Below are 27,030 nucleotides of genomic sequence, written 5' to 3'. Positions count from 1 at the left end.
CAGTCACGGCAGTGCTTTCTATGTTATTACTCTCATACCTCAGTAGCTTATATTACAGTGCGTTTCTCTCATCGGTTGGCCAGCTTATCTGCCTCCCCTTGTCTCATCACCTCTTGTTACACAGCGCAGCGACAGCACGGTTTGCTTGCATTTCGCAGTTCAGGTCCATGCTTAGAACGTGTATTAAGTGATCTGTCGCTGCAACTGTTCTCGAGTTGTGAAGTGTTACTTCGGGGTGTAATTCTCACAATACCTTCACATGTTTACACGGTAGAGGAAAGGGTATTTATGTACCGTACGATAATTATATGTCCGCCCCTGTGGTGTAGTGGTTAGTGTGATTAGCTGCCACCCCCGGAGGCCCGGGTTCGATTCCCGGCTCTGCCACGAAATTTGAAAAGTGGTACGAGGGCTGGAACGGGGTCCACTCAGCCTCGGGAGGTCAAACGAGTAAAGGTGGAAGTGGTTTTCCGTAGTTTCCCCCCACTTCTCTTCCAGGCAAATGCTGGGGTGGTACCTAACTTAAGGCCACGACCGCTTCCTTCCCTCTTCCTTGTCGATCCCTTCCAATCTTCCCATCCCCCCCCCCCAGGCCCCTGTTCAACATAGCAGGTGAGGCCACCTGGGCGTGGTACGGGTCATCCTCCCCATTTGTATCCCCGACCCAAAGTCTGAAGCTTCAGGACACTGCCCTTGAGGCGGTAGAGGGGGGATCTCTCGCAGAGTCCGAGGGAAAAACCGACCCTGGAGTGTAAACAGATTACGATACGATACGATACGGTAATTATGTGAAAACAGAGTCTTGAAGGGAAGTCGTTAGGAGATTTGTAACACAATTTCCAGGTGTACACCCTCGACATAAAAAGACCGTGGGAAACTCGTAAACAAACTGAGAGGAATTGGTTCTGTACTCGATAAGAAGCGAAGTGTTAAAAATGTGTACTTAACGAGGAAAACGTAAATGAAATAGCAGAAATATTAGAACATACGCCTACAAAATCCCTAAGATGACTTGGACGAGAAGCCGGGGTTTCGAAGTGCTCAGCATGGAGGGCTAAGAAAAATGTTAGAAATAAATTGTATGCAAAAACCCTCACACGTTGGACGAACTGAAAGAACATATCCGGAGAAATATACCCTCAGTTATAGAAGACGAACATATGCGTGTGAATCGGAGTTTCCTAAGACGATGCCAGAAATGTGGGGATGTAGGAGGGGAACATTTACAACATCTCTTTGTCATAAGGTACGAGCTTATTTTCCTAATTCTTAATTATTAATTTTCTTAATTGTTATTTTCTTAATTTTAATTGTTATCTCATGTCATGCACGGATAAAGTGAGCAAAGTGTTGTTCTTGTTGTTATGCCGCGGAGCGGGGAGTGATGAGTCAACGGGAGGCAGATAAGCTGGGCGCACCTGCCGGCCAACCGATGAGAGAAACTCACTGTATATCACAGGCATGCATGGGAATCAGACTTCGGTGGAAGCTACATTTCATTCTGGCAAGTGCCAAGACACGTATGCAAACATACTGCATCCATCAAGAAATAGCAACAGGCGGAACGAATCGAAACTGCGAGGGAAAATTTTCACGACACCTAACCCATCATCCGAAAATGTCCGGCGAATAGTACTGAAACGATCCCTATCAAAGGAACCGATTCACTCCTCCCGTATTCAATGAAGAAAAACGCCTAACATACGTAGATCTGATCGGTTGGCCATGAAGTCGGCCAAGGATAACCACTGACCGTTTTGTATTAGTTCCGGTACACGCGACTCATTCATGATTTTACCCCCCACCACCTCTGCTCCAGCACGCTTCTACACTGGCGGCCTATTACTATGTTGTGCATTATGAGTGGTTGCTGTTGCTGCTTCACGTAGTTGGCGACATCATGGTCACCAGCAACGTACACTTACAATGTGTGACATATGTTTGACTAGCATTTGTATCCATTCCTCGCACGGTAATTTACAGTACATTACACGTTTCCTTCAGAAATTTATGTGAAGTAACACGGTTCTATTAAGCACGTTTAACGAGTCATGTTAGAATTATATTTTCCTACGATAGCACGTGGCAGTAACGTGAAATATGATGAAGATGAACAAAGTCGAGAGAGAATGAGGACGATTTCCGAATTTATTGTACGGTACAGTTTCTGGTCCGAAGTTGTGCGAAATTCTCCTTGGTTCTCAGGTTGCATATTGTATCTCTGACCACTGGTGTGGCGCTCCAACGTTGATGATACCTCCCTCAATATCTGCCCTATAGAAAGGACTAAAATGGCTCTTTAGTTTTCCCCGTTACCCACACTGAAGTGACATGTACGACATTTCCTACTGGATTTGGCCTAAAAATCCAATTTTTCGTAATCATCATTTGTTGTATCCGTCGTACGGCATAAAGGAACTAGAATAATCTTCCTTTAAATAACAACTCCATGTGATAACCATGACATCATATGCACCTGACTACACAATCCTGAGTGAGTAGATTACAAGTACACAGTACGGTTGAAATACAACATAAGTCCACCAGTTTTCCACTTTTAGGAATATGTGAACAGATAGGTAACCAGAAAAGACACCACAGGGAAAAATTCTACCTTTTCTTTCCTTGGTGTTCAGTTACATTAGGTGGGGTTGATTTTCAAGCCGAGCGAAATATTATGCATCCTATGATTTTCTCCTATTACGGATTTTTCAAATAATTGTAGATCTGCGAGGATATCCGTCAATAGCTGCAGAGCATGAAGCCCATAGGAAATAGTACTTTTATCCGTCATTTGAAGAGTAAGCGAAATTATGCATAACAAACATTATTTAAAATCAAGAGGCTTTTCACTATACTCTACAGATTTTACATAATCAATTGTGTAAGAGAAAAAATGATATGCATATCGAAACTTGCTGGACGAGTCGACTCTAAATATGGCATTTGGTGGAGATATAATCAATAGTAAAAAAAAAAAACTGAAAATATCTTCTGATCTTCCTATAAACCCCCAGTCAATTCACTTATTTTTAAATGATATGCATATAGAAACCTGCTCTTGGATAAGTAGACTCTAAATATGAAGTTTGATCGAGATCTATTCGGCCGTTTACTCGTGATGGTGAAACAAACAAACAAACAAACAAACAAACAAACAAACAAACAAACAAACAAACAAGCAAGCAAACAAACAAACAGACAGACAGACAGACAGACACGAAAGCTAAAAACTACTGATATGATATTGAGTTGACCTAAAACGGATAAATATATTAAAATATGCCGAAATAAATGGCATCACAGACGCATACCCCTACAACTTTATTAACAAGACTAGCACATGTACCCATGCTTCGCTACGGCTACGGTATTCTACACTGTATACGGATATCGAAGTAAATTACTGTACATGCAGTGAATAAGATTGTTTTAAATTGCATGTCTCCTAGCGTTATCCAGAAACAGCAGGGGGAGTTTCTCATACGTTGTTTCCAATGTAAAGTGCGAGTTGCGGAGTTGTGATGATAACGGCAGGCTCACTTGCCTACTGCCATTCACAATCGAGTAGGTAAGTTGTCATTATAATGGGAGGCCCCATTACCTACTGCGTGGTCACAACAGATTTGGGGAGTTTTCGTTACATTGGCAGGCGCCCTTTCCTACTTCCAGACAGATTATAGTTGAAGAGTTTTAATATAATATCAGGCATATCAGGCACCTTCCCTACTGCCAGTCAAAATTGAGTTGTGCTGTTATCATTATAATGACAGGCTCCTTTTCTTAATGAGAGTCACAACAAGTTGGTGAGTTTCCATTATAATAGCAAGACCACTATGCCTAATGCCAGCCACATTTTAGATGGGTAAATTTGTTTATGATTTCGGGCACACTTTCCTACTCCCAAACAAAATCAGGGGAGTTTTGAAAAAAAATGAATGCTCCCTTGACTTCTCCCAGTCAAATCGAGAAGGGAATTATTAATTAGAATGATAGTCCATCCATACTAATGCTAGTTACAAAGGAGTTGGAAAAGGATCCCATTCCAACTGCCAGTCAAAGTCGATGTGGAGAGTAATGATTACAACAGCAGACTCCCTAATGCTGAGAGTCATTATCGATGTAAAATATTAATTATAATGGCAAACACACACTTTCTACATCGTTACAAATCGACTTCAATGAATATATATAGATCGGCATACTAAGTATATGCATGTTTACTTTATTTCAAACCTTCATTAACAGATGAACTGCTGCTAAACAATACACCATATCGACAAAGGGATTATACCATAAGGCGCCTCACTTAGCGGTCTAAATGGCTGGTCTTAAGATATTTTCTCCTGCCTCATCTATGTATGGGTGTAATTGAGTTAGGTACGTTGAATAGGGTGAAATTGGGGTAAGGTTTTCTCACAGTACATTACTTTTGGCTACTAATATGACAGCTACAAACATAGAATCTGGCTCACCAATGGATACTGGTTGGGCCGTGTTCGTGTAGAATTAGATGTTTCTACCTTTCGTATAAGTGATTCTAACTACGAATTATACGTGCACAAAGGAAAACTGTAGGTATAATCGAAAAATAGAGACAAATCTAGTATTTAAAGAATAGAGATACGACGAAACGTCATAGGACCAAAGTTGTAGACCACTCCAAATTGAACTGGGATTGTGCCATACGTTTTGTGATACGACTTACAGTTTAGCCACGAAATACCTCGAAATGAAGGTCTGCACCGACATTAAAAATGCCTCAATATTACGATATTTTTCGGGGGTAAAAAGTAAAATATTTATAAAGATCTTGGAAGCTTTCCGTCGATCACAGGCTAAGACATATAATACTGCCAAATTTCAATTTTCTAGCTCGTCTGGCATATTGTACCTCAATTGTGCTTTTGGGGAGGGGGGGGGCGGTTATAAATGAGGACTTTCTAAAACTAAAGCTAACTAATATGCAGATGGTCATAAAACGGATAACTGTATGAAAATTTAGCCAAAAAGGTCATGTACAGACACACGGTCGTTACGATTTTATTTATGTAGATAAGAAATCTGCTCTACGCACAACACCTTTTGAGCTATGTCCGCTGAACTTAGCCTGCAAAACCGACCGTTTATGATATCTCCCTTTTTAATCCTCCTATAGAAAAAATGCACAGGAGAGAAAAGTTTTAGAAATGGATTTCCATCAAGGTTGGTCAATTTTCAGTCAGGCTGGCCTTGTATATATTGTGTGAAAGTAAAATCACTGTTTCGGTTCCCTATAAACCCAGTCCATTCCGGGAATTTGACATGATATGGACCTATAAATTTACCTCTGGACAGGTGGATGCTAAAAATATGAAGTTTGGTTGGAATATCTCGATTTGTTTTCTAGTTATAAGAAATAGGCTTTACACGCACCCGCTCTTGAGTCCAGTGGGACTAGTGCCGAAAAACGGTCCGTTGATGATATCTCTCGTATCGAAATGGTTCAAATGAGAAAAAAGGTTTAGAAATTGATTTCCATTAAGGCAGGTAGATTTCCATTAAGTTTGGTTGTGTATATTCTGTGGGAGTGCAAAATCACGGTTTCAGTTTCGTACAAACCACCAGTCATGTCAGGGATTTAGAAACAATATTGGCCTTATAACCTACCCAAGGAAAGGTGGATTCTGAATATGAAGTTTGGTAGAAATTTATCCAGTAGTTTTCAAGTTATAGACAAACAGACACCAAAGCTAAAAAGATATGCAGATGGTCATTATTACATCTGAAACGGATAACTGTACAGAAATTTTGCCAAAATAGTCGATGTACAGAGACACGGTCGTTACGATTTTATTTATATAGGAGACTAGCTGTTGTGCACTCGTTAACGTGTTAGTTTTTGTAATTGCATTAGTAATGTCATATAGTGAAGATGAGTGCCTGAAGAAAAGACAGACTACACCTCTACTAACAAGAATAGTCAGTCAGTGCAATGTTATTGTTGAGAAATTTTACGTTCTTCGAGCTTTAGAGGTCATCCTGCGCCGCGTTGTAAAGGCACTCGAGGCCTAAACTTCCGACACCCTTTTCTTACCATTACTTTGCATGCACGAGAATTTGGCGTTACGAAAGTCAAACAAACTCTATTCCGACGTATGTCTGTTCCTTAGTCCCGTTTCCTGATAAGGGATCGGGGATGAGGTAAGGTGACATTTATGGCATATTTTTTACGGATGGATGCCCTTCCTAAAACCTACCTCATCTCAGGAGTTAATGAAGATGAAATGAAGACGAATGAAATTGGGTAAGGAGGAGGAATTGGCTGTGACCTCTAGAGGGTGGTCGGAAACAACGTGAGCCGGGTGTATGAGCGTTAGATGGTTGGTCATCTAACCGCACGGCCAACTCGCCCGGTAGACAGGGAACTAAGATCCCAAGAAGCCTGACTGCTCACCGTGGATAGTAATGAGCAGAGAAAATGGCTGGTAAACCCGACGCAAAGAGGCATAAGGGATAGAATAAGAAGAAGGAGAAGAAGAAGATCACCGCTCATCACTTACCCTATCTGCTAGCGAATCGTTGATGGTTATTCGTCCAGAATACGGATCAATAGAAAAGGGTAGATCTATTGCCTTGGTGTTGACACCGTCGAAATGATTGTTCTTCTGCTCGATTCCGTATATCACCTGATCGCCGTCCGAGTCGTCTCCGTGTACCCGCGTAACTTCCGATCCCACAGGCTCGCTGTCCATTATTTCCCAGGACCGCTCTGGTATCCATATTACTGGAGGTGAGTTGTCCGAGTATTGCGCTGACCCTACAACAAGAAATGGCATTTCAATTAGTTTAGTCAAAGCCAAATATAACTTTATAAAACCCAAATCATATATAGACAAGATTTTTTTTATTTATCCTTGCAAAGAAGAAGAAATATGATAACAAACATAAATTAACAGGGTAATTGTGGAAAAGGAGTGAAACGTGTGTTGCTCTTGCAGGCGAAGCCATCCAAGCCGGGAGTACGATGGTGTGACATGATCAGCGTAAAAACAGAGTAAATAACGACTAGGCTATATAAAAGGTACATTTTTAATCTGGTTTTCTCGTGGAAGTAGATGGCTAAATCTGTAATATATATTGGCATGAAAGTTAAGTTTTCATTTGAGTAGAAAATATATTGGAGAGCTAGGCTACGAATTGTTACAATATGCATAAGCAGAAGAGGGTTTAGAACAAGGCTTGAGTTGATTCCTTTTTTTTTTTTTTTTTTTTTTTTTACAACAAAAGATAAGTAGTTTCATAGTAGCGGTTTCCTTATTTCGTAAAACTGTTTTTAGGCTATGTGTACAACGAAATGTACACGGTAGTCTGAACTAGGTACAGTGACTAGAATTATTTGCGTGAAACTTTTATTATAATTAGGAATAATAAACAAGTTGACATTTTGGCATGATTTTACTTATTCATTTAAATTTTCATTCCCACAGCTTTTAGCAGTTGTCAACATTTTATTGAACAATGGTGAATGATGTGAGACGTAAAAGATGTATGATTTACTGTATATTGTACATCCAAGTTTCAATCAATCAATCAATCAATCAATCAATCAATCAATCAATCAACACATTGATCTGCATTTACGGCAGTTGCCCAGGTGGCATTTTCCAGAGAATGAAATGCTACATTATATTACACAGCTAAATCCTACAGTAAGGTAAGATATCGCTGCAGGCCTTGAAGACTAAAAGAAGCGTATCTTGAAGACATCGAGAGACGCCATGAAATACGCACTTGTTGAAGTTAACTCCGCCATTTTTAGACACTACCTCATATGGAGCTAGAAGGTCTTTTTGTTGTTGTTTTTTTTTTTTTTTTTTTTTTTTTTTTGCTATTGGCTTTACGTCGCACCGACACAGATAGGTCTTATGGCGACGATGGGACAGGAAAGGGCTGGGAGTGGGAAGGAAGCGGCCGTGGCCTTAATTAAGGTACAGCCCCAGCATTTGCCTGGTGTGAAAATGGGAAACCACGGAAAACCATTTTCAGGGCAGCCGACAGTAGGGCTCGAACCCACTATCTCCCAAATACTGGATACTGGCCGCACTTAAGCGACTGCAGCTATCGAGCTCGGTAGAGGGAAAATTGAATTAAACATGTTGAGTGGCTTCGCCATGGTTGATCAGTTTCAAAGAGCGGATATGTCGGAAACGGTTGATTTTAAGGCCTTAAAATGTTTTCAGTGTCCCGAAAGGACTTACCGAGTATTGTTCCTCGCAGTGAGAGGCGTAAAATGAGTTGTGTCGGTCCTTTTAAGACAGCTTCGATATTTTGTCTATTTTATGGATTTGTTTTACGAGCCCCCTTACAACAAATTTTATTTTGGCAATACAATTTCCTCTACGAAAGGTCGGCGAGTGTTGAGACAGGGTGGCCACTGTTCTATCGTGACTCTACACCTCTGCATTTAGAAGAAGGAGAGGTGCTGGCCCCCACCGTCGGCTGTCCTCAGAATGGTTTTCCATATTATTATTTTTCCATTCGTCTGCACTAAGTCGAATGCCGGGACAGATCATTTTACAGGTGAGGACCGCTTCCTAAAGATGGGAATAATTGACATTTTCTAACCACAGTTATATCTGTGATTGTCACTTTTCAGAACGGTACATATTATGTTTAACTGCGATCTGATCACAACACAGCGGCTGCCATTGGATGCGTTATTTCTTTTACTGTTCTACATGATATCAGTAGAAGTATAAACGAAAACATATTTCCAAACGGTTATTCTTAAGCTATACTAAACAGCTAATAAAAACTGTGGCCCTAATGTTAATCACCTACATTTCTTGTGACAACGCGTAAACGTACGTGACTTACACAGTACACGAAATTGCATTTAGAGTTTGTCAATGCCATTAAATTACTTTTAAATTATACATTTGCATTCAAAACCAAGAGCATGCTAGTTTCTTTGTTACTTAATGACGTTCGTTCAGCACATTACCAGCGTTAGAAAATACCCTGGCACGGCACGCACGAAGACAAAGCACACAAATAGTCTCTTTAACAACCAAACTTAGATGTGAAATGAAATGTCGTATGGCTTTTAGTGCCGGGATATCCCAGGCCGGGTTCGGCTCGCCAGGTACAGGTCTTTCTATTTGACTCCTGTAGGCGACCTGCGCGTCGTGATGAGGATGAAATGATGATGAAGACAACACATACACCCAGCCCCCGTCCCATTGGAATTAACCAATTAAGGTTAAAATCCCCGACCCAGCCGGGAATCAAACCCGGGTCCCTCTGAACCGAAGGCCAGTACGCTGACTGTTCAGCCAACGAGTCGGACACTTAGATGTGGATAACAGTACACTCTCTTATCTCTTACTCATCATTTCCGTAGTATACCCGACGAGTCGGAAAATCTTTAATTTACTACACTGGCGGGGGAGAAAACAATCTGTCTTGGAGGAAGTTTACCCTGCATGTCAGAGAAGAAACCCTCTCATCACCTAATTGTCATTTAGATTTTCATGGCCCCTGTAACTATACATGATGTAAATTTTTTGGAATTTTGCCATGTAATTAAATATGAAACACACTAAACGCACGTTTCGAAAGGAACCTTGCCTTTCTTCATCAGGAGAAAAAAGAAAACTTTACTATCAGCTCTTTGCACATGGAATTTCAATGTCACACCATTATTATTATCAAGAGTCATTACTCATTTATCAGAACTCAAATTTTATGTTTTCCTTCAAAAGGCTATAAAACGCTAAATTACAAATGTTTAGAACTACAAAATTATATATGTACGAATCAAAACGCTAAATTTCTGATTTCAAAATGCTAGTAATCATCACCCCTACCAATACATAAGCAGGCAAGAGCTTCGTTTTGCTGAACTATCCTAAGAAAACAATGGACTAACTATTACACTTCTTTCACGCACTATGAAGCAGCTAAAAACTTTCAGCATGTCCTCCGTAATATATAGGGGCCTACAGCCGGCAGACCTCCACTTTTTTCAATGGCTATTTGCATGCAATGCTCACACCTTGGTACAGATAAGGTACATCTGGAGTCCTCATCTAGTATGTATCTTGGCTTCCCAATCACACGTTCAGCATACTGAAATAAGTGGAAGACTACGGCATTCTATATTAAATAAAGCTGTTAATAGACATTTAACCTAATGCGTATCTGGTGCTATCGGCCAGTTCTAGAATAATATATGTAAAATAAAATGTCAATAAATTCTGTCTTCAGGAAGAGATTTAAGTTTGATAAAGCAGAATGCAGCGGAGAGCGTTGCCAAACAGGTTGGTACAAACATTCTGAAGAACGTGTTCAGAATATTTCTGATGCATTTGAGAAGCCGAGCACGGACATCGTTGGAGAAAAGAAATAGTTTACCAATGCAGTCCGATACTCAACACATCTTACCTCATGCAGACGGGCCGAATTTACATAATGATGATGTGATGAGGTAACGAGATGGCAGATAAAAGAGTGGATATAATTACTGAAAGATGAGTTGCGATTTTCTTAACCACTTGCCGCTGAATCAATATCAAATGTATCCACTACTATGATCTAAGGACTAGCATTACTAGTTTATCGTTCGGCTGGGCTTATTTCAATTCCCGGCACCGTCAAAATCTAAGACTGAGCGCGGAACTTCCAAGTGTTTTTTTTTTTCTATTGGTTTAATGTCACACTAACACTTCAAAGGTTTTCGCAAGGATGGGAAAGCGATAGGACTGGGATAGTAACGCCGAGGCGTTAATTAAGGTACAGCCCCAACATTTGCAGGATGTGAAAATAGGGGAACCACGGAAAACCACCTTCAGAACCACCGACGGTGTTTTTATGTTTTCCTTACTTATTTAATGTATTTAATTTAGTAAAGTTAATAGCATGCATTATTTAAGGCTCTTTTATTTATATGTGCTGGTTCATCAATTCATAAGGTGAGTATGTTGGTAAGATATGGATCTCTTAATGATGAAATTATTAGAATGAAGATGATGGGATTCGACCCACCATCGCCCGAATGCAAACTCATAGCCACGTGACCCAAACCGCACGACGAACTAGCTCGGTAACAATGGTTCGACATCCACGATACGGAAATATGATTAATAGGAAATAATGTTCCACGGTATTCGCCAACACTTCTACAAGGAGACGACACAAGAAGAAGTGACTCTACAATGACGCACTCCTTATTTAATTCAACTGAGTAGAAAAGTTATTTAAAATACCACTCTTGGCCAACCTAGCCCTCATAGTGCCAGGCTCAGATCCTCACAATATGCTTCGAATACCAAAACAACGGAGAGCATTTTCCACCTGTTTAAAAGTCCCGGATTCTTAGGTTCGAAGCCATCCTGTTGTTATCTCATTACTCTCGAAATATGACTCTTGCCTTACATTCACAAAAACAATATAAAAACCGTGTTTGGCACCGCCACTAAAATTGCTCACAGTCTGAGTAAAACCAAGCAGCGGCGAAGCGTGAACTAAGTAAGGGGGAGACAGATTTTTTTAAAAAAAAAATTAAACTATTTTAATCACATTGTCCGCCTCCGTAGCGTAACGGTTAGTGTTATTAGCTGCCGTCCTCGGGGGCCCGGGTTCGATTCCCGGTACTGCCAGAAATTTAAGAATGGCAGGACGGCTGGTATGTGGTTGAAATGGTACGTGCAGCTCACCTCCAATGCCTGAAAAGAGCTGCACCACCTCGGGATGAGGACACGAGTTTACTTTTTTTTTTTATCACATTAGTGTATATATGGAATTTTGTTTTCGACGCATACAGATCTACATTCAATATTATATTAATGACTGAAACTAAGACAAATCCTATAACAACCTATAATCCTACATGCACTCGTTTTATTTTTAAATATAGACTAAATGGGCAGTGGGAGTTGTCATATATTGCTATGTAGATTTAAGAAGAGAAATAAGAAATAAATAGATTTTCGTACAAGTCACCTTAAACAATATTCTTGTAAATTAGTTCAATCCGCCTGTCCTTCATTTCAGCAAATATATCTACAGTATTACCCCTCGTCTTCAAGTCTCTGGTTGGTCACTGAATTCCTTAAATAGGTTTTAATTCGTTTCAAGGCATTAACAGCGCGTTCACTAGAAACTGACGTTAACGGAATATACGGCTCTAGTTAAGCAATTTTGTTGTTTCCGTATGCACACACTGGAGTTCATTATTCAGAATGTAAGCCAGTAGTTGTGGGGGTTATAATACCTTAACTAATAATGGCGGGCAAGGAAGTGCATGTACTTGAAGGGTTTTCATGCTGTCATTCATTTATTAGCTGTAAGTTTGCTATATTTCGTATTTAATATGATTATTTTATTTTTAGACTGTCTTATAATTAAATAAATTCCAATTAACTACATTAAAAGCATGTCTGAGATGATAGCCAATAAGAGCACCTTTATACCTGGAATCCAAATACTAGCCAATGAGAGCAAGAAGAGACGCTGGCAAGTCTGTCTACTGGTCGGAGAAATCTCGCTATAGGAAAGTCATAGTTCCACAGTCAGCACCTACAGATAGCGTTAGTGTTGCTCTATCTGAAATCAAAGGGATCATACACAGAATGGACAGCGTCTACTTTCGCCTACGTGCTTCGTGTAACTGACGCGAGCCCTAACATTGCCGAAGTGAGACGAAAATAAGTAAAGCGGAGATTATAATAATGTCATGAATGTGAAAATAACTAATGTCCTAAAAATAACTGAATTAACTAGACAGTATTTCGTTCACAAAATGTTAAGGGTACACGCTGTCTACCCTGTCTCCCCTGACGCTTCGCCCCTGAAACCAAGGACAAATTTTCCCCACTTTTACGTCCTGGGGTATACAAAATACCCTGTACTTGCGGTAAGGTATACATCGGCCAAACATGCCGATCCATTCGTACCCGTATCAAGGAACATGAACGTAATATTCGTCTCAACCGGCCAGACAAATCAGCAATAGTTGAGCACGGCAGCACGCTCTATCGTCGAGTCATGATGTCATGTTCCAAGATGCTCGAGCTCTTACCCACACTAGACACTACAGGTCGAGGATTATACGGGAAGCTATGGAAATACGTAGAAATCCTAACAATTTCAACAGGGACACTGGCTGTCAATTATGTAATACCTGGTTGCCAGCCATTAAGGATTTACGTAGGTAGTTCCCTTCGCTATCCCTTCACTATTGTTATTTCGTCTCGGTGTTTTCCAAATTCGTATGTTCCTCATCGCCAGATGTTTCATTCCAGGCTTGCGTCAATGGTATATGCTTCGTACACATGTTATGTGACCCACTTAGACTGATTCTGACGGTTCCGTCAGCTTCCGCTTCGAACGCTAGCGCTGTGCCACGTCCGGGGAGCCACCTGGTGACGAATGAACGTACCATTTCCACTTCTATTATAACGTCTAAATTACAAAGCTCATTGTTTAAGAAGCCTTTCTCGTGGACAGTCGAGATTTTCTTCTGATGACGCAGAGCACAGTTCACAGCGAAACGTAAAGAATTTCACCTTATTTTCTTGACACGGCATAAGCCCAAAAGCCTATTATCATGACTCTTCAGGGTTCAGTCTGCAAGCCACTGAGCACCTCCACAAGCCTCTGTCACATTTGTCTCCCTCTGCTTCCCTTACTATCTATGGCCGACTCCGATATTCTGCTCCAATCACATCACCCTACTAACAAAGCCGGGATATAAGCACCATTTCAACCGTCAAGTTCATTGTTAACTCAGTCATGTGGTTCGTAGTGTGGGTTCCCGTAGTCTTGTCGTAGCTTTATAAGCTATGAGCAACGGCTGAATGGCAGAGTAACTGGTACCGAAAGTCCGGATACCAAATGTTATATAAGAAGAAGAAGAATCTATCCAATAAAAGAGTGTACTAAAACACCTTTGGCAAATCCGTCCGTCCGTTCCACTGGACCGATTTGCTTCATTTCTGTTTTATTCTCCCCGGAGTTACCTGCCGGTAAATCATGAGACACTGATAGGTCTCTAAGTTCAGGGAACTTCGAGTAATCATAAAATCAAATTATTCAATGATCACTCCAACAATTTCAGGCGATGGCTTACCGTAACCCGCAACACATTCTGTACTTAGCAGGTTGCTAAGCGACCGACACTTTTATTAATACTAAAGGACCCGCGCTGCTCCGCATCATTCATTATAAATAGGTCAGATAACTCGTCTTGATATGTCTGTCGTAGTCATACTGTTTCGCCCGCCCTTTTCAATGGTTTTATGAACATTAATAAGAATCCGCAGTTTGTAGTCTAAATTCATCCATTCTGGAGTCATCGTGCCGTCTATATCGTAAAAAAAAATATATCCATGTACGCTTTTTTATCCTGCAGTTCTTGATGTGAAGCTTGGTATTGTGTCATAGAAGGCAATGATACTTTTAATCGCAGTTCTACTGTACACAGAACGGTTGTCTTGTGGGCTCATAGGTTAGTCTCGAAGGAACGTTTCTTGCCAGACAGAGAATGTTTTTAAGATACACGGCCTTCAAGTGTAACTAGGTTATCCTTCGATAGCAGTTCCCAGGTAATGTCTAAGGCGTACGTCATGATAGACTATTTTTACATAGACCTTTTACCCTTAGCAGCATGTAAGTTATTAATAACGCACTGCCATCTGTTGAATATATTTGGAAGCTGGGGAGGTTATTGAATCAAAGAGTATCTAGCAGGAAATAATATTTTTCCGTGACCAGAGGAAGTGTATAGTCTCTGGGTTGAGACAGGCAGTAATCAATCATAGCTGCATGCAATGGCATTACTAACGAAGAAAATCACAGAATATTAATGAAAGTGTTAGTCGCATAGCAACGTTCTAAGTACAGAATTTATTGTGGGTTAGGGTAAGCCCTCGCCTACAATTATTGGAGTGATCATTTAAGGATTTGATCTTATGGTTACTAAAAGTTGGCTGAAGTCAGAGACCTATCAATGTCCGATTACTCACCGGCAAGTAATTCCGGAGAGAATAAAATAAAAATGAAGAAAATAGGTTCAGTAGAACGGACGGATGGATTTGCCAAAGCTGTTTATAGTAAACTCTTAATATACAGATTCTAATATATGTGATTTTCATCTTTAGTAAAGATGCACGCAACTATGTTTGATTACTACCTGTCAAGCCAGAGAATACACACTTCCTCTGACCCTAGAAGAATATTATCCTGTGCTATATACTCTTTGAGAAGTTGTGACACTTGCACGGAGTGACACTTGCACGGAGATGGAATGTGTTGACAGTTGCACGGAAAGCTAAAAATTCTCGGAAATTACTAAGCATGGCTATTTCAAACAGTGACACTTGCACGGAGGCCCAAGGAGGGTTGGAAAACCAGAAACAGGGGAGGGGAAGGTCCACCGGGTAAGTGGAATTCATTGCTACAGTTGATACCTGTGTGACATATAGGGTTCCGTGTTGAACTGGTGATAATTGCTCTGCAGCTATGGAGTTCACTGAGACCGCCTTTATTGATTTACGACGGACATCAGTATATTGTTGACTATACCAATAAAGATCAAATGACTTATTGGCGGTGCGTATATTTCAGGAAAAGTAAATGTAAAGGAAGAATAACAACGAAAGATAATACAGTCATGTTTGCATTCCGGACGACGCGGCGAATGAAGTGAAAAAAAAAGTGTAGCAAAAAAAAACAGTGCAAGGGGAACAGACAGTATGATTTCAACAGTTTACACCGAAGAAGTAGGCCAGCTCTTCAATAGAGGAGACCTTGTGACATCGCCGCCATCACATAGAAGTGCCAAACAATCATTACATCGCATCCGATGGAAAAGAATGGGCCCTACAAAAGACCCGATCGATTCTGGAGGTGTAATAATACAGGAAAGACACATAGCAATGAACGACGGTGGAAAATTCCTACTTGAAGACGACAACAGGGGGCTTAAAGACAAGATATTAGTGTTTGCCAGCGAGAAAGGAAAATCTGCTTTATCAAGTTGCTCTTCCTTCTTTGTCGACGGGACCCTCAAAAGTTCAAGGAAGCAGTTTGGGCAGTTACTTAACATCCACGGCGATCTTGGAAGTTCTTGGGAAGAAACCAACACGATACCAGCTGTCTACGCGCTGCTACCAAACAAGAAATGGGAAACCTTATGCTCGTTTCTTCCAAGCTGTTAAAAACAACGTACTAGGATGGAACCCTGTGACACGTATTATGAACTTCGAAATCGCCATCGTCCAATCAGCTAAAACGCTGTTTCCTCAAGCTGAGATTTTCGGTTGCAACTATCATTTTAATCAATGTCTATGGAGGAAAGTACAAGATTGTGCCCTTGTTACTGCGTACAGGGAAAATGAAATTAGACTTCATATTCGAATGTGTTCAGCACTAGCGTACATTTCCCTAGAAATGATTGATGATGGTTGGCTATGTATTCAGGAGAGCTCGCCTGAAAATCAGAATCTACAGGTGTTTTACGACTATGTCGTCGATCAATGGCTGGATAACGAGCACATGCCAAGGAATATGTGGAACTGTTGTGGAAGGCGGCATCGGACCAATAACGTTTCTGAAGGCTGGAACCAAAGAATAAACAGTTTAATTTCGAGAGCGCACCCGAATGAATATTCGCTGATCAAACTCTTCGAGATGACGCAGGATACTACGGTCACCAATTTGACAGGATAGTTTTGAATATCGATGGGAAGAGAAGAAATAAATCAGCAGTGAAGATCGATGAGAATATTTCAAAGGTGTTAAAAATACTTGAAGTTGATGGCAAACTAAGATTATTCCTAGTTTGTGTTGCTTACGCTCAGTAACTGCAGTGAAACTACCCTGGAATATTATAGGATTTGTAAATCATGTAAATATATAAAATTAATATTCTGAATCATAATAATTAAAGAGAAAACGTGACAATGGAATATCACTGCATAACAATAATAATAATGTTATTAGCTTTACGTCCCACTAACTACTTTTACGGTCTTCGGAGACGCCGAGGTGCCGGAATTTAATCCCGCAGGAGTTCTTTTACTTGCCAGTAAATCTACCGACACGGGGCTGTCGTATTTGAGCACCTTCAAATACCACCGGACTGAGCCAGGATCGAACCTGCCAAGTTGGGGCTAGAACGCCAGCGCCTTAACCGTCTGAGCCACTCAGCCCGGCATCACTGCATAACCATGCAAATATCTTGAATCAGCACTTAAAAAATAAAAAAACTTGACGAACTTGCATAATTTCCTGGAGGGGCGTGCCATTCCAGCTGATGAGTCCAAATGGCACGTCTGGACGAAACTCTGCATAATGCACACGGCCTAACCACCCAAAAGCTGGTTCTATTCCTGTGATTTTTAGAACTTGCATAAAGTGAAAAAAATATATCTACGAGGAACGCAAAGAGACTACCTCCCCGTACTGTTCCCTGGAAATGGCGCTAAGTCGGCTAAATGTCTCTTACAATGTATAAAATTAACCAGAAAAACAAACCCCATGGCGCAACAGCCCTTGAAGGGCCTTGGTCTACCAAGTGACCGCTGCTCAGCCCGAAGGCCTGCAGATTACGAGGTGACGTGTGGTCAGCACGACGAATCCTCACGGTAGTTATTCTTGGCTCCCTACACCAGCGCCGCTATCTCGCCATCAGATACCTCAATTCTAATCTAATCACCTCGAACCAACCCTCAGATTCAGGTAAAATATTCCTGAGCTGGCCGGGAATCGAACCCGGGGCTTCCGGGTAAGAGGCAGGCACGCTACTCCTACACCATGAGGCCGGCATTTATAAAATTAACAGTTACTTATGAATTGCATCTAAATTCACTACCGTGATTACCAGAGCTAGGATTTTTGATGACATGCCACCTTTCAGTTGGTTCTAAATAGGCATTGCTAACTTGTATAGAAATCCTTATCATAGTTCCCACATTGTAGAAATGCTAATTATCGAGCAAGTGGCCGTGCGGTTAGGGTCGCGCAGCTGTGAGCTTGCATTCGGGAGATAGTGGGTTCGAACCCCGCTGTCGGGAGCCCTGAAGATGGTTTTCCGTGGTTTCCCATTTTCACACCAGGCAAATGCTGGGGCTGTACCTTAATGAAGGCCACGGCCGCTACCTTCCCAATCTGCTACCCTTCCGTCGCCGAAAACCTTCGATGTGTTAGTGCGATGTTAAACAAATAGCAAGAAAATACTAATTTATTAAGTTTAGGTCATTTTTGTAATTTTTTGCCATTTTGTATTTATAGGTCATTTTATAATGTTGTAAGTCATTATGCGGTCATTTTATGGAATTTATTGTCCGGCTCCCAGGCTAAATGGTTAGCGTGCTGGCCTCTGGTCAAAGAGGTCCCGGGTTCGATTCTCGGCAGGATCGGGAAGTTTAATCATAATGGGCTCTGGGTTCGCTTCGCTGGCACGGGGGCTGGGTGTACGACCCGCAGGTCGCCTACGGGAGTCAAATCAAAAAGACCTGCACCTGGCGAGCCGAAGACTATTTTATACTTTTTGGGTCATTTTCTTACATGTTGAAGCATTTACGCGTGTGGTATTGGATTTCCAGGAGGGGTCAGTATTTATGTGCATCTTCGTCACGGTACCTATCAAATTAGATTACGTATCCAAAATTTATGTTAGTATGACCATTCTACTTCTGACTCATAAGGTAGAGTGAAAGCTCCGTGCAAGTGTCACCATCCTACTTCTGACTCATCAGGTAGAGTGAACGGCTCCGTGCAAGTGTCACTCCGTGCAAGTGTCACCATCCTACTTCTGACTCATCAAGTAGAGTGAACGGCTCCGTGCAAGTGTCACCATCCTACTTCTGACTCATCAAGTAGAGTGAACGGCTCCGTGCAAGTGTCACTCCGTGCAAGTGTCACCATCCTACTTCTGACTCATCAAGTAGAGTGAACGGCTCCGTGCAAATGTCACTCCGTGCAAGTGTCACCATCCTACTTCTGACTCATCAAGTAGAGTGAACGGCTCCGTGCAAATGTCACTCCGTGCAAGTGTCGCTCCGTGCAAGTGTTCCAACCCCACTCTTTGATTCACTGACCTTCCCCGGCTTCTAAATATACTTAACAGATGGCAGAACTTTTGTAATAACATACATGCTGCTAATATAAAACACTAACGTACGGATAGACAGGAGGGTATCAAGTTAACTACCCTGCTGTATGACCATTACCAGTAATAAAGCCCAGGGACAACCTCTTGAAAAAAGTGGGTGCCTACTTACCCGAACTAGGTTGCACTATATCAGGCAAGATCGTTTAAAAATGTTAAGATCCAGATCCGTCCGAATGGTCGACGCACAGTGAATATTGTACGGAAATATGTGTAATAAAGTACATTACAAATGAATGTTATTATGTAGTAGTATGAAATGTTCACAAAACTACTGAAAAGGGCAGGGAAAACAATATGACTATAACAGACTTATCAAGACGAGTTATCTGATCTATTTTAACGAATGCTGCGGAGCAGCACGGGTCCACTAATAATAATAATAATAATAATAATAATAATAATAATAATAATAATAATAATAATAGTCTGTAAAAAGGAAAATTTAGCTCCCTGCTTTTCACATTCCACGTTAAACTGGAAGTCCCACGGCAGCGATCTCGATACCCTAAGTCAAGTGAAGCCACAGGCTTGTTTCAATAATATTTTCTCAGTACGGTAGACGGAAGAGACACTGAAATCCCCTACAAGTTCTAAACGTGTTCTCAAGAGGATTTGCGCTGAGGGGAAATTAATTCGTCGAGTCTGTGTGTGCGAGAGACAGCTTCCATTAACACATAAAGAGAGAACATCTGCGGGCTCTTCTCGTGATTTTTTGTAGCGAGTGCAGGTCAGTGTTTCCTACTGTTAAAAATTAAGTGAAGAATAAAATGTGCTTCGTGAAGACAATTAGACTGCAAAGCTCGGACTAATATTCATTCAGGTAAAAACTAGAAAAAGTTAAATTTGTTTATTTCAGTGGCCAAGTCAATTTTTTCAAAGTACATTGATGCCTTCACGGCCCATAATTATAGATATGTTACAGGTTTTGGGGCTTATGCCACATCAAGGAAATAATGTGAAATTCTTTAAGTTTCGCAGAGAAATTGTCACTCTTACGACACACAAAAAACTCTACACACACACACACACACACACAAGTTAATACAAGAATCAACTGTATACAGAATGGTTGGAAACAACGTGAAGCGTTGGTCATACTGGTAATTCGAAAAACATTACGTCGATTACGAAGCGATCTGATTGGCTAACTTAAGTAGCAGATAAAATGACAACGGTGCGAGATATCTAATTATTTGTTTCCAATTATTTATCAGTATGACCAACCGTCTAACGCTCATACAGCCCGTTCACGTTGTTTCTTGCCACGCTGTATACACCGTATAGAGAGGTGACACAGTTAATCACTTTGAGAGAGAAAAAAATCAGCCGAGTCTGTTACATAAACATTTTTATAGAGAAAGAAGTAGTCGTCCGATGTAGTCTAAGGTAGACTGTCACACGCAAAATCCCCAAGAATTTGGAAGTTGAGGGACTTATGTTTGGAGCCAGGGATACGTGACATCCACGCCGTTGACCTCACAGCACTGAAGGGCTCAACCAGAGTACTGAAACATCCACCTACTCTACATTATGTATCTTCACGTTAGTACGCTCAATGAGCTGTAAATCCAAAATCTTTATCTTTAGTAGTTCACTTCCTTTATTCATAACAGCCATTGATTTATAAACTTGCTGTAGTATTCTGGAACCCTGTGGCCAGAGAGAATTTAATTCACATTAATAAAAACGAAATAAATATATATATTACTTTGCGTTGCCAGGCTGAACGGCTCAGACGGTTGAGACGCTCGCCTTCTGACCCCAACGTGGCAGGTTCCATCGTGGCTCGGTCCGGTGGTATTTGAAGGAGCTCAAATACGTCAGCCTCGTGTCAGTAGATTTACTGGTACGTAAAAGAACTAATGCGGGACCAAATTGCGGCACCTCGGCGTCTCCGAAAACCGTAAAAGTAGTTAGTGGGACGTTTAGCAATTATTATTATTATTATTATTATTATTATTATTATTATTATTATTATTCCGGGGTTTTCGTCGTTTACAGAGGAATAGGAAGCGCCTGAGTTGAATGGCTGGACAAGGGATTACTTATACCAGCATTTAACATAACAAATTTGCAAATGTTATTTCTTTCCTTTCTTAAAATTGAGGGATAAAAAACCTCATTAAATAACAGAACGATTAAACAGGTTAATAATGAGCTCGTCAGCTCTAACAATATCTGGGATTTAGAAGTCCTGAGATCTGGTACGAAACTAGATAATTACCTAGACGTTAAATTACATGGAGAAGAACGTTATTGCTCCGGGCAGGTACAATATCTTGAAAGAGCAAGTATATTTCACAGGAGTGTGAGCTCCAAAATACAAGAGTCTAGCCCATAAGAGGCAATCAGCTCCTTTAGACACACTAAAATTACACGTGGCAACCTACTTGGTGACCCCGCTTTAAAGTGTTCATACACAGTTGCCCCACTGTGGGCTTATCCACTGTTCAATAATCACTGTTAAAACGAAGAAACTCTTACCCTATTAATAACACAGGCTAAACAGGGTCATATTTATTCATACTACAAGGCCTTAAGAGAAAAAAGAAAAGGTTGCACATAACTGGTCATAAACAAAAGGCAAGGGGCGAAACGCCAGTACTTCCTTAAAGAAATTACTGCAAACCTAAGTGGGCTTAATGCCCAATGATACAGAGGCTAATCCCTCACTAAAAGTGGTGACTAAAGGAGAACATTTAAAGCCGAGACACAACTTATAGGTTGAAAACTTTAGTCCCCAATTGAAAGGTTGAATGGGAGACGGCAGAGGGTCACCACTCTTCGTTCCCTTACATTACATATTTCCCAGTAGCGAACAGAACCAGAGTCCTCAGACATCGACGAAAATCCTACATTTAGACCACCAGATTACAAAATTACATTAACAGAAAATGGCTGAAACCTTCCTCTGAGACTACCCGCAGGCGCTATCACATGTTTAAGTAAATTCTGCCATTACCTTGTATCGCTGGATCTTCTTCAAGCAGGCCACGCCCCTGTCTCCCTAGTCTTCCATCGAGTCGCACTCCCAAGCACAGGAGCAACTCAGACAAGACGGCTCTGCTTGTATATTTCCGTAACGGGAAGCTTCCACAATAAATTGAACTACACTTTGCTGACAGGCTGGATTCCCCCTACGCACCCCCGGGTTTAACTGGCTAGAGAACATATTTATAAGCATCTGATAGGGAGATTACAATAGAGGAGGAACCAGCATAAGTGTTGACAACTTCGGTACATTTAAAAAGACAATCTCCAGGAAAAGGTTTACCAATAACAAAAATTAATTTTCGTAATCTATTAGTTTGTTTTAAGTCCAGCGGGGAGCATTATTAAATAGATGGCAGAGCCATCTCACCACTGAAGAAGTAAGTTTTTGGTAGATTAAAGTTCAATTCCGTTGGCGTAGACGGCCGTAGAGAAGGCGCACAATTTAAACAGCCTGGGAAGGTGTACCCCTGGTACAATTATTATTAATAAATTTTCGTTAAGTCCGCCTCTGTGGTGTAGTGGTGAGTTTGATTAGCTGCCACCCCCGGAGGCCCGGGTTCGATTCCCGACTCTGCCACGAAATTTCAAAAGTGGTACGAGGGCTGGAACGGGGTACACTCAGCCTCGGAAGGTCAACTGAGTAGAGGTGGGTTCTATTCCCACCTCAGCCATCCTGGAAGTGGTTTTCAGCGGTTTCCCACTTCTCCTCCAGGCAAATGCAGGGATGGTACCTAACTTAAGGCCACGGCCGTTTCCTTCCCTCTTCCTTGTCTATCCCTTCCAATCTTCCCATCCCCCATCAAGGCCCTTGTTCAGCACAGGAGGTGAGGCCACCTGGGCGAGGTACTCGTCATTCTCCCCAGTTGTATCACCGACCCAATGTCTCACGCTCCAGGACACTGCCCTTGAGGCGGTAGAGGTGGGATCCCTCGCTGAGTCCGAGGGAAAAACCAACTCTGGAGGGTAAGCAGATTAAGAAAGGAAGAAAGAAAGAAAGAAAGAAAGAAAGAAAGAAAGAAAGAAAGAAAGAAAGAAAGAAAGAAAGAAAGAAATTTTCGTTAAACTATATTATTACTCACATACTCTACGCCATTCATTAAATCACTTCACATATACTGTGCTCTATAGTGCCTTGGTTCCCATCAGGCAAACGCCGAGATCGAACCAAGTGCATTATAGTGATCAATACATCCACCAAGGTGGTGGTGCTTGGCACATAGCTTACCTCGCGATGCGTATCCACTTTCAGCAGCTCAGGAGTGCATGATTCAGGGGATCAGGGTATAAACAAGGGCCTAATTAGATAAATATAGAGGATACCAAAAAGTGCAAGGTAAAAATAGATCCTACAAAAATAACAGAAAAATATGCTGCATTCAAAGGTTTTACAATAAGGGTTTTATTACAATAAAATCAAACTATACAAATATAAGAGCTGTCCAAATATACATGGGATTAATAAAATATGGAGCCGTCGATCGTCAGAGCAATTTAGTGGTCGAGAAAAGTGGTCGAGAAAAGTGGTCGAGAAAACACTCACGAAACCTCCTGACTGTAACAAGCATAAAAAGTTAGGGCAAATAATGGAGTATAAAACGGATATCTATACAAAGACTGGTCTAACAGCATCATCCTACACCTCTCTATTCTATGCCACAGTCCTCAGAACTCTCCACCTAACTAATATAAATAGACATAACAGAGCATCGATCCCTGGGCCAGCTAAGAGCAAGGCACCTAACATAAACATAAAAATAACAAGAACTCTACTACGTCGTCCTATGAGCAACCCTATAAAGGGCTAGGCGTATAAAATAACGAATACAAATGGAAATGTAATCACAACTAGTACCGTAACAAAAAAGGTCGATGTCTCCCTAAACACTTGACAGACAGCAGTCTGCTATTTACTGCCGCATTCCTGTGTCGTGACGTCACACCTTCCTCCCTCGCTCACTCTCGGCACGTGACCGGAGTCGGCCATGCTTTATATTTATAAATAGATTACAGCTGACGACTGGGGAACTAACTGCAGGGGGAATCTTACTTTCCCTGTCCCTCTCGGAAGCTTGGCCCACATAGCACTCACATAATCATGCATGAGCTACATGCAAACGTATCTATTTCATTATCAATACAGCATAATCTCGCTGCTGCCTCCTCTGGGCTTATCCATTACAGTACAAAGGCGCAATCCACAGTGCTATCATTACTTGGCCATTCCCAGGCATATCAAACTCATATAACACATTATTAATCTGCGCTAGGGCTTTCTCTACTTCAATTTGCACAGTCAGCTAATTGTATACTGCTCATGTATCTCAAACATGATGACCCGCACCTTCTGACACGTTAACCTGAGTGAGTTTAAGGGATAAGTCACGATCTCCAATAAATTATATAAGACCTCAAAGATATGTACCTGACTCTGCTCTATCAACCATATCTATCTGCCTGACATCGCTTACTTGACCAAGAGGGTCCGACATGAAAAATGGAGACGACAAGAACTCTATCATGATAATACTGAATGGAAAAGTCATCACACAAACAAGGAATATACAACATACAACCTACAATTAAATTAACTGAGTTCGAGTCCTGGGCATAGGTATACTGTACAACGATCTATCCTAATATAAATTTACATGTTGGCTGACGGCTAACCTTGTTCCTATCTTGTGAAGTTTAACATTTCATGCTTCTTACAAATTGGAAAGCTCTGACCTGAAATGATCGATGGACATGACGGAACGGCCCCTCATTGGACAGCAGGAATTACTGCATCATGACCGGCTTCGACGCTGGTGGCAGATACGGACTGACGACTGGAGACATTCTGGCTGGCGAGAACATTTCTTGCAGCTTCTTAGGTGGTTGGAGGATGTCCCCTTCGGTATCGTGATGAGTAGGTGCGCCAGACGTTCCTAGGTCGACTCCCGATGCTGGGTGGACTCCTCGTCTTCTTCAGCTCCCGTTACTGCTTCCTCAATATAAATGTGCAGTAGCTCGTACTGGGTTGATGTAGGGAAAACTGTAAAGAAATGTCTATTACACACAGTCCATATTCGATGCCTGTTTCCACTACCACCATACCTCACACGGTCTTTTGACCAAGTCACTTTCAGAGTTTAGACTTGATACACAAATGTTCTCTTCATCAAACATGGTAACAATTTCATGTTAGACTTTCAATCTGACCGAACTTCCTGAAACAATAGATAACCTGAGCCTTCATTAATCCGTATGTTACGTTTGTTACAATTGGACCTCAAATAATATGAAGCTTCTAGTCAAACAGTCTAATTATTAGCAGCACATCCTCTCATGACAGCAGATCTGCGCATGTAATATCAAGAATTCAGCTTAATTTGCATGTTGATTACTTACTTTTTCCCAGATTCAATCGTGCTAGGTGTATGCAGCTCGAAGATAAGACGCTATTCTGGATGCCGACTCGCAGCGTGACGACCTCGTTCTAGCAGCCGTACAGTCAATGAATGAATCTGACGCGCTCGGCGGTCATGTATTTATAATCAGGCTGGCGTTACCACGCTCGCGTATTGACGGTCTGTATAAGCCGCGCCCGCGACTGGAAGTTTCTCCCGCACAAAGAGCGACAAGTACCTCTCTTAACGTGAGCACTTATAATTATAGCCATGTTGCATATCAAAATTTACCGGAAATTATGCAGGTTGCAATTCTCTTATCAGATCCAGTGCATCTCTTCCGTAGCCGGAGATATTAAATTAATTTCTTCTTCCCTCCAAAGCTTAGTCAGCCCGCGAGATTCACGAAGTGGTGCGCGTCCAACACTATTAATTAAGAAGCTTCGCTTGGGCAATAAATTCCTTTTATGAGTCTCTGGAATTTTCATAATGATACTGCTGCTATGTTCCCACGAGAAATGCTCCATCTGGACTCTCTTATATAATAAACTGCTATACAATGACTTTCATGGTGGTCTCATGTAATCCCAATATCTAAGGCTAAAATCCAGACTATATGCACATGAACTGAATGGTTCAATGCTGTATCAGAGGAAGACAATAAGTGAGGATTAAATGGATGGAACTATAAGCCTATATTGTTTTATTTTGCTCCTTTTCTTCGTGACAGACACTTTTACCCAATTTCTCAGCCCAGTTGGTGGCCACGACCGTTGTGGCATCAAGTCTACATGGTCAGACACCGTTGTTAGTCAGTTCGAGTCCCGTTGCTGTTCCAAACCTTCCAACAGTGCCCATATGGGTAAAGTGCATATGGCGCTTCGGATGGTGATTCGTCCGTCAAAAAGGGACGTTAAGGCTTGAGCAGACCCCTTGGGAAAGCGAACATGTCTTCAACCATTTCCGGCACTAAATCTATACGATAATAATAATAATAATAATAATAATAATAATAATAATAATAATAATAATAATCACATTTCTCGATATGATTTCCATAAGGAGCATTATTTCTCTTAATTAATTCAAGAGTGAGAAGAAAACAGTAAACATTATTATTTCATTTTTTTGCTAGTGGTTTAACATCGCACTAACACACTGAAATTTTCGAAGACGCAAGGACAGGAATGGGCTAGGACAGGGAAGGAAGCGGCCGTGGCCGTTAGTGGGTTTTAATGGGTTCCTATAAAAGACAACCCTAGGGCACTAAAGCCGGAGTCCCACAGGGAGAAGTTCTGTTCCCCACCCTCTACTGCCTATATGAGAACGATCCACCAACCCGTCAAGGAGTGGAGGTCCAGGAGTACGTGGACGGCATTTCCATTTACACCTCTAAGAGGAGAAATACCCATGCTGTCTCCGCGCTGCAACAATGGATCACGTCTTTCTGGGAGTGGGGCGTCCGAAACAAGGTGAAAATAAATCCTA

General features: G+C 41.4%; 1 protein-coding gene across 1 annotated transcript in view; it reads right to left on the bottom strand.

Moving 5' to 3' along the window:
* The window catches only part of LOC137501902 (tyrosine kinase receptor Cad96Ca-like), an 80,109-nt gene extending 55,437 nt beyond the window's left edge, over positions 1-24,672 (bottom strand). Inside the window, exons 1-2 of the mRNA XM_068229062.1 lie at positions 24,576-24,672; positions 6,543-6,799 (exon numbers count right to left, since the gene is read on the bottom strand). Coding sequence (XP_068085163.1) covers positions 6,543-6,799; positions 24,576-24,672 — 354 coding nt within the window. The remainder of the gene's footprint in view (positions 1-6,542; positions 6,800-24,575) is intronic.
* Positions 24,673-27,030: the final 2,358 nt, after the last annotated feature.

Source organism: Anabrus simplex, chromosome 8, assembly GCF_040414725.1.
Source record: "Anabrus simplex isolate iqAnaSimp1 chromosome 8, ASM4041472v1, whole genome shotgun sequence".
In the NCBI taxonomy this organism is placed as follows: Eukaryota; Metazoa; Arthropoda; class Insecta; order Orthoptera; family Tettigoniidae; genus Anabrus; species Anabrus simplex.
Note: the sequence above shows the minus strand (reverse complement) of the source record. Positions and strands in the feature narration are given on the sequence as shown.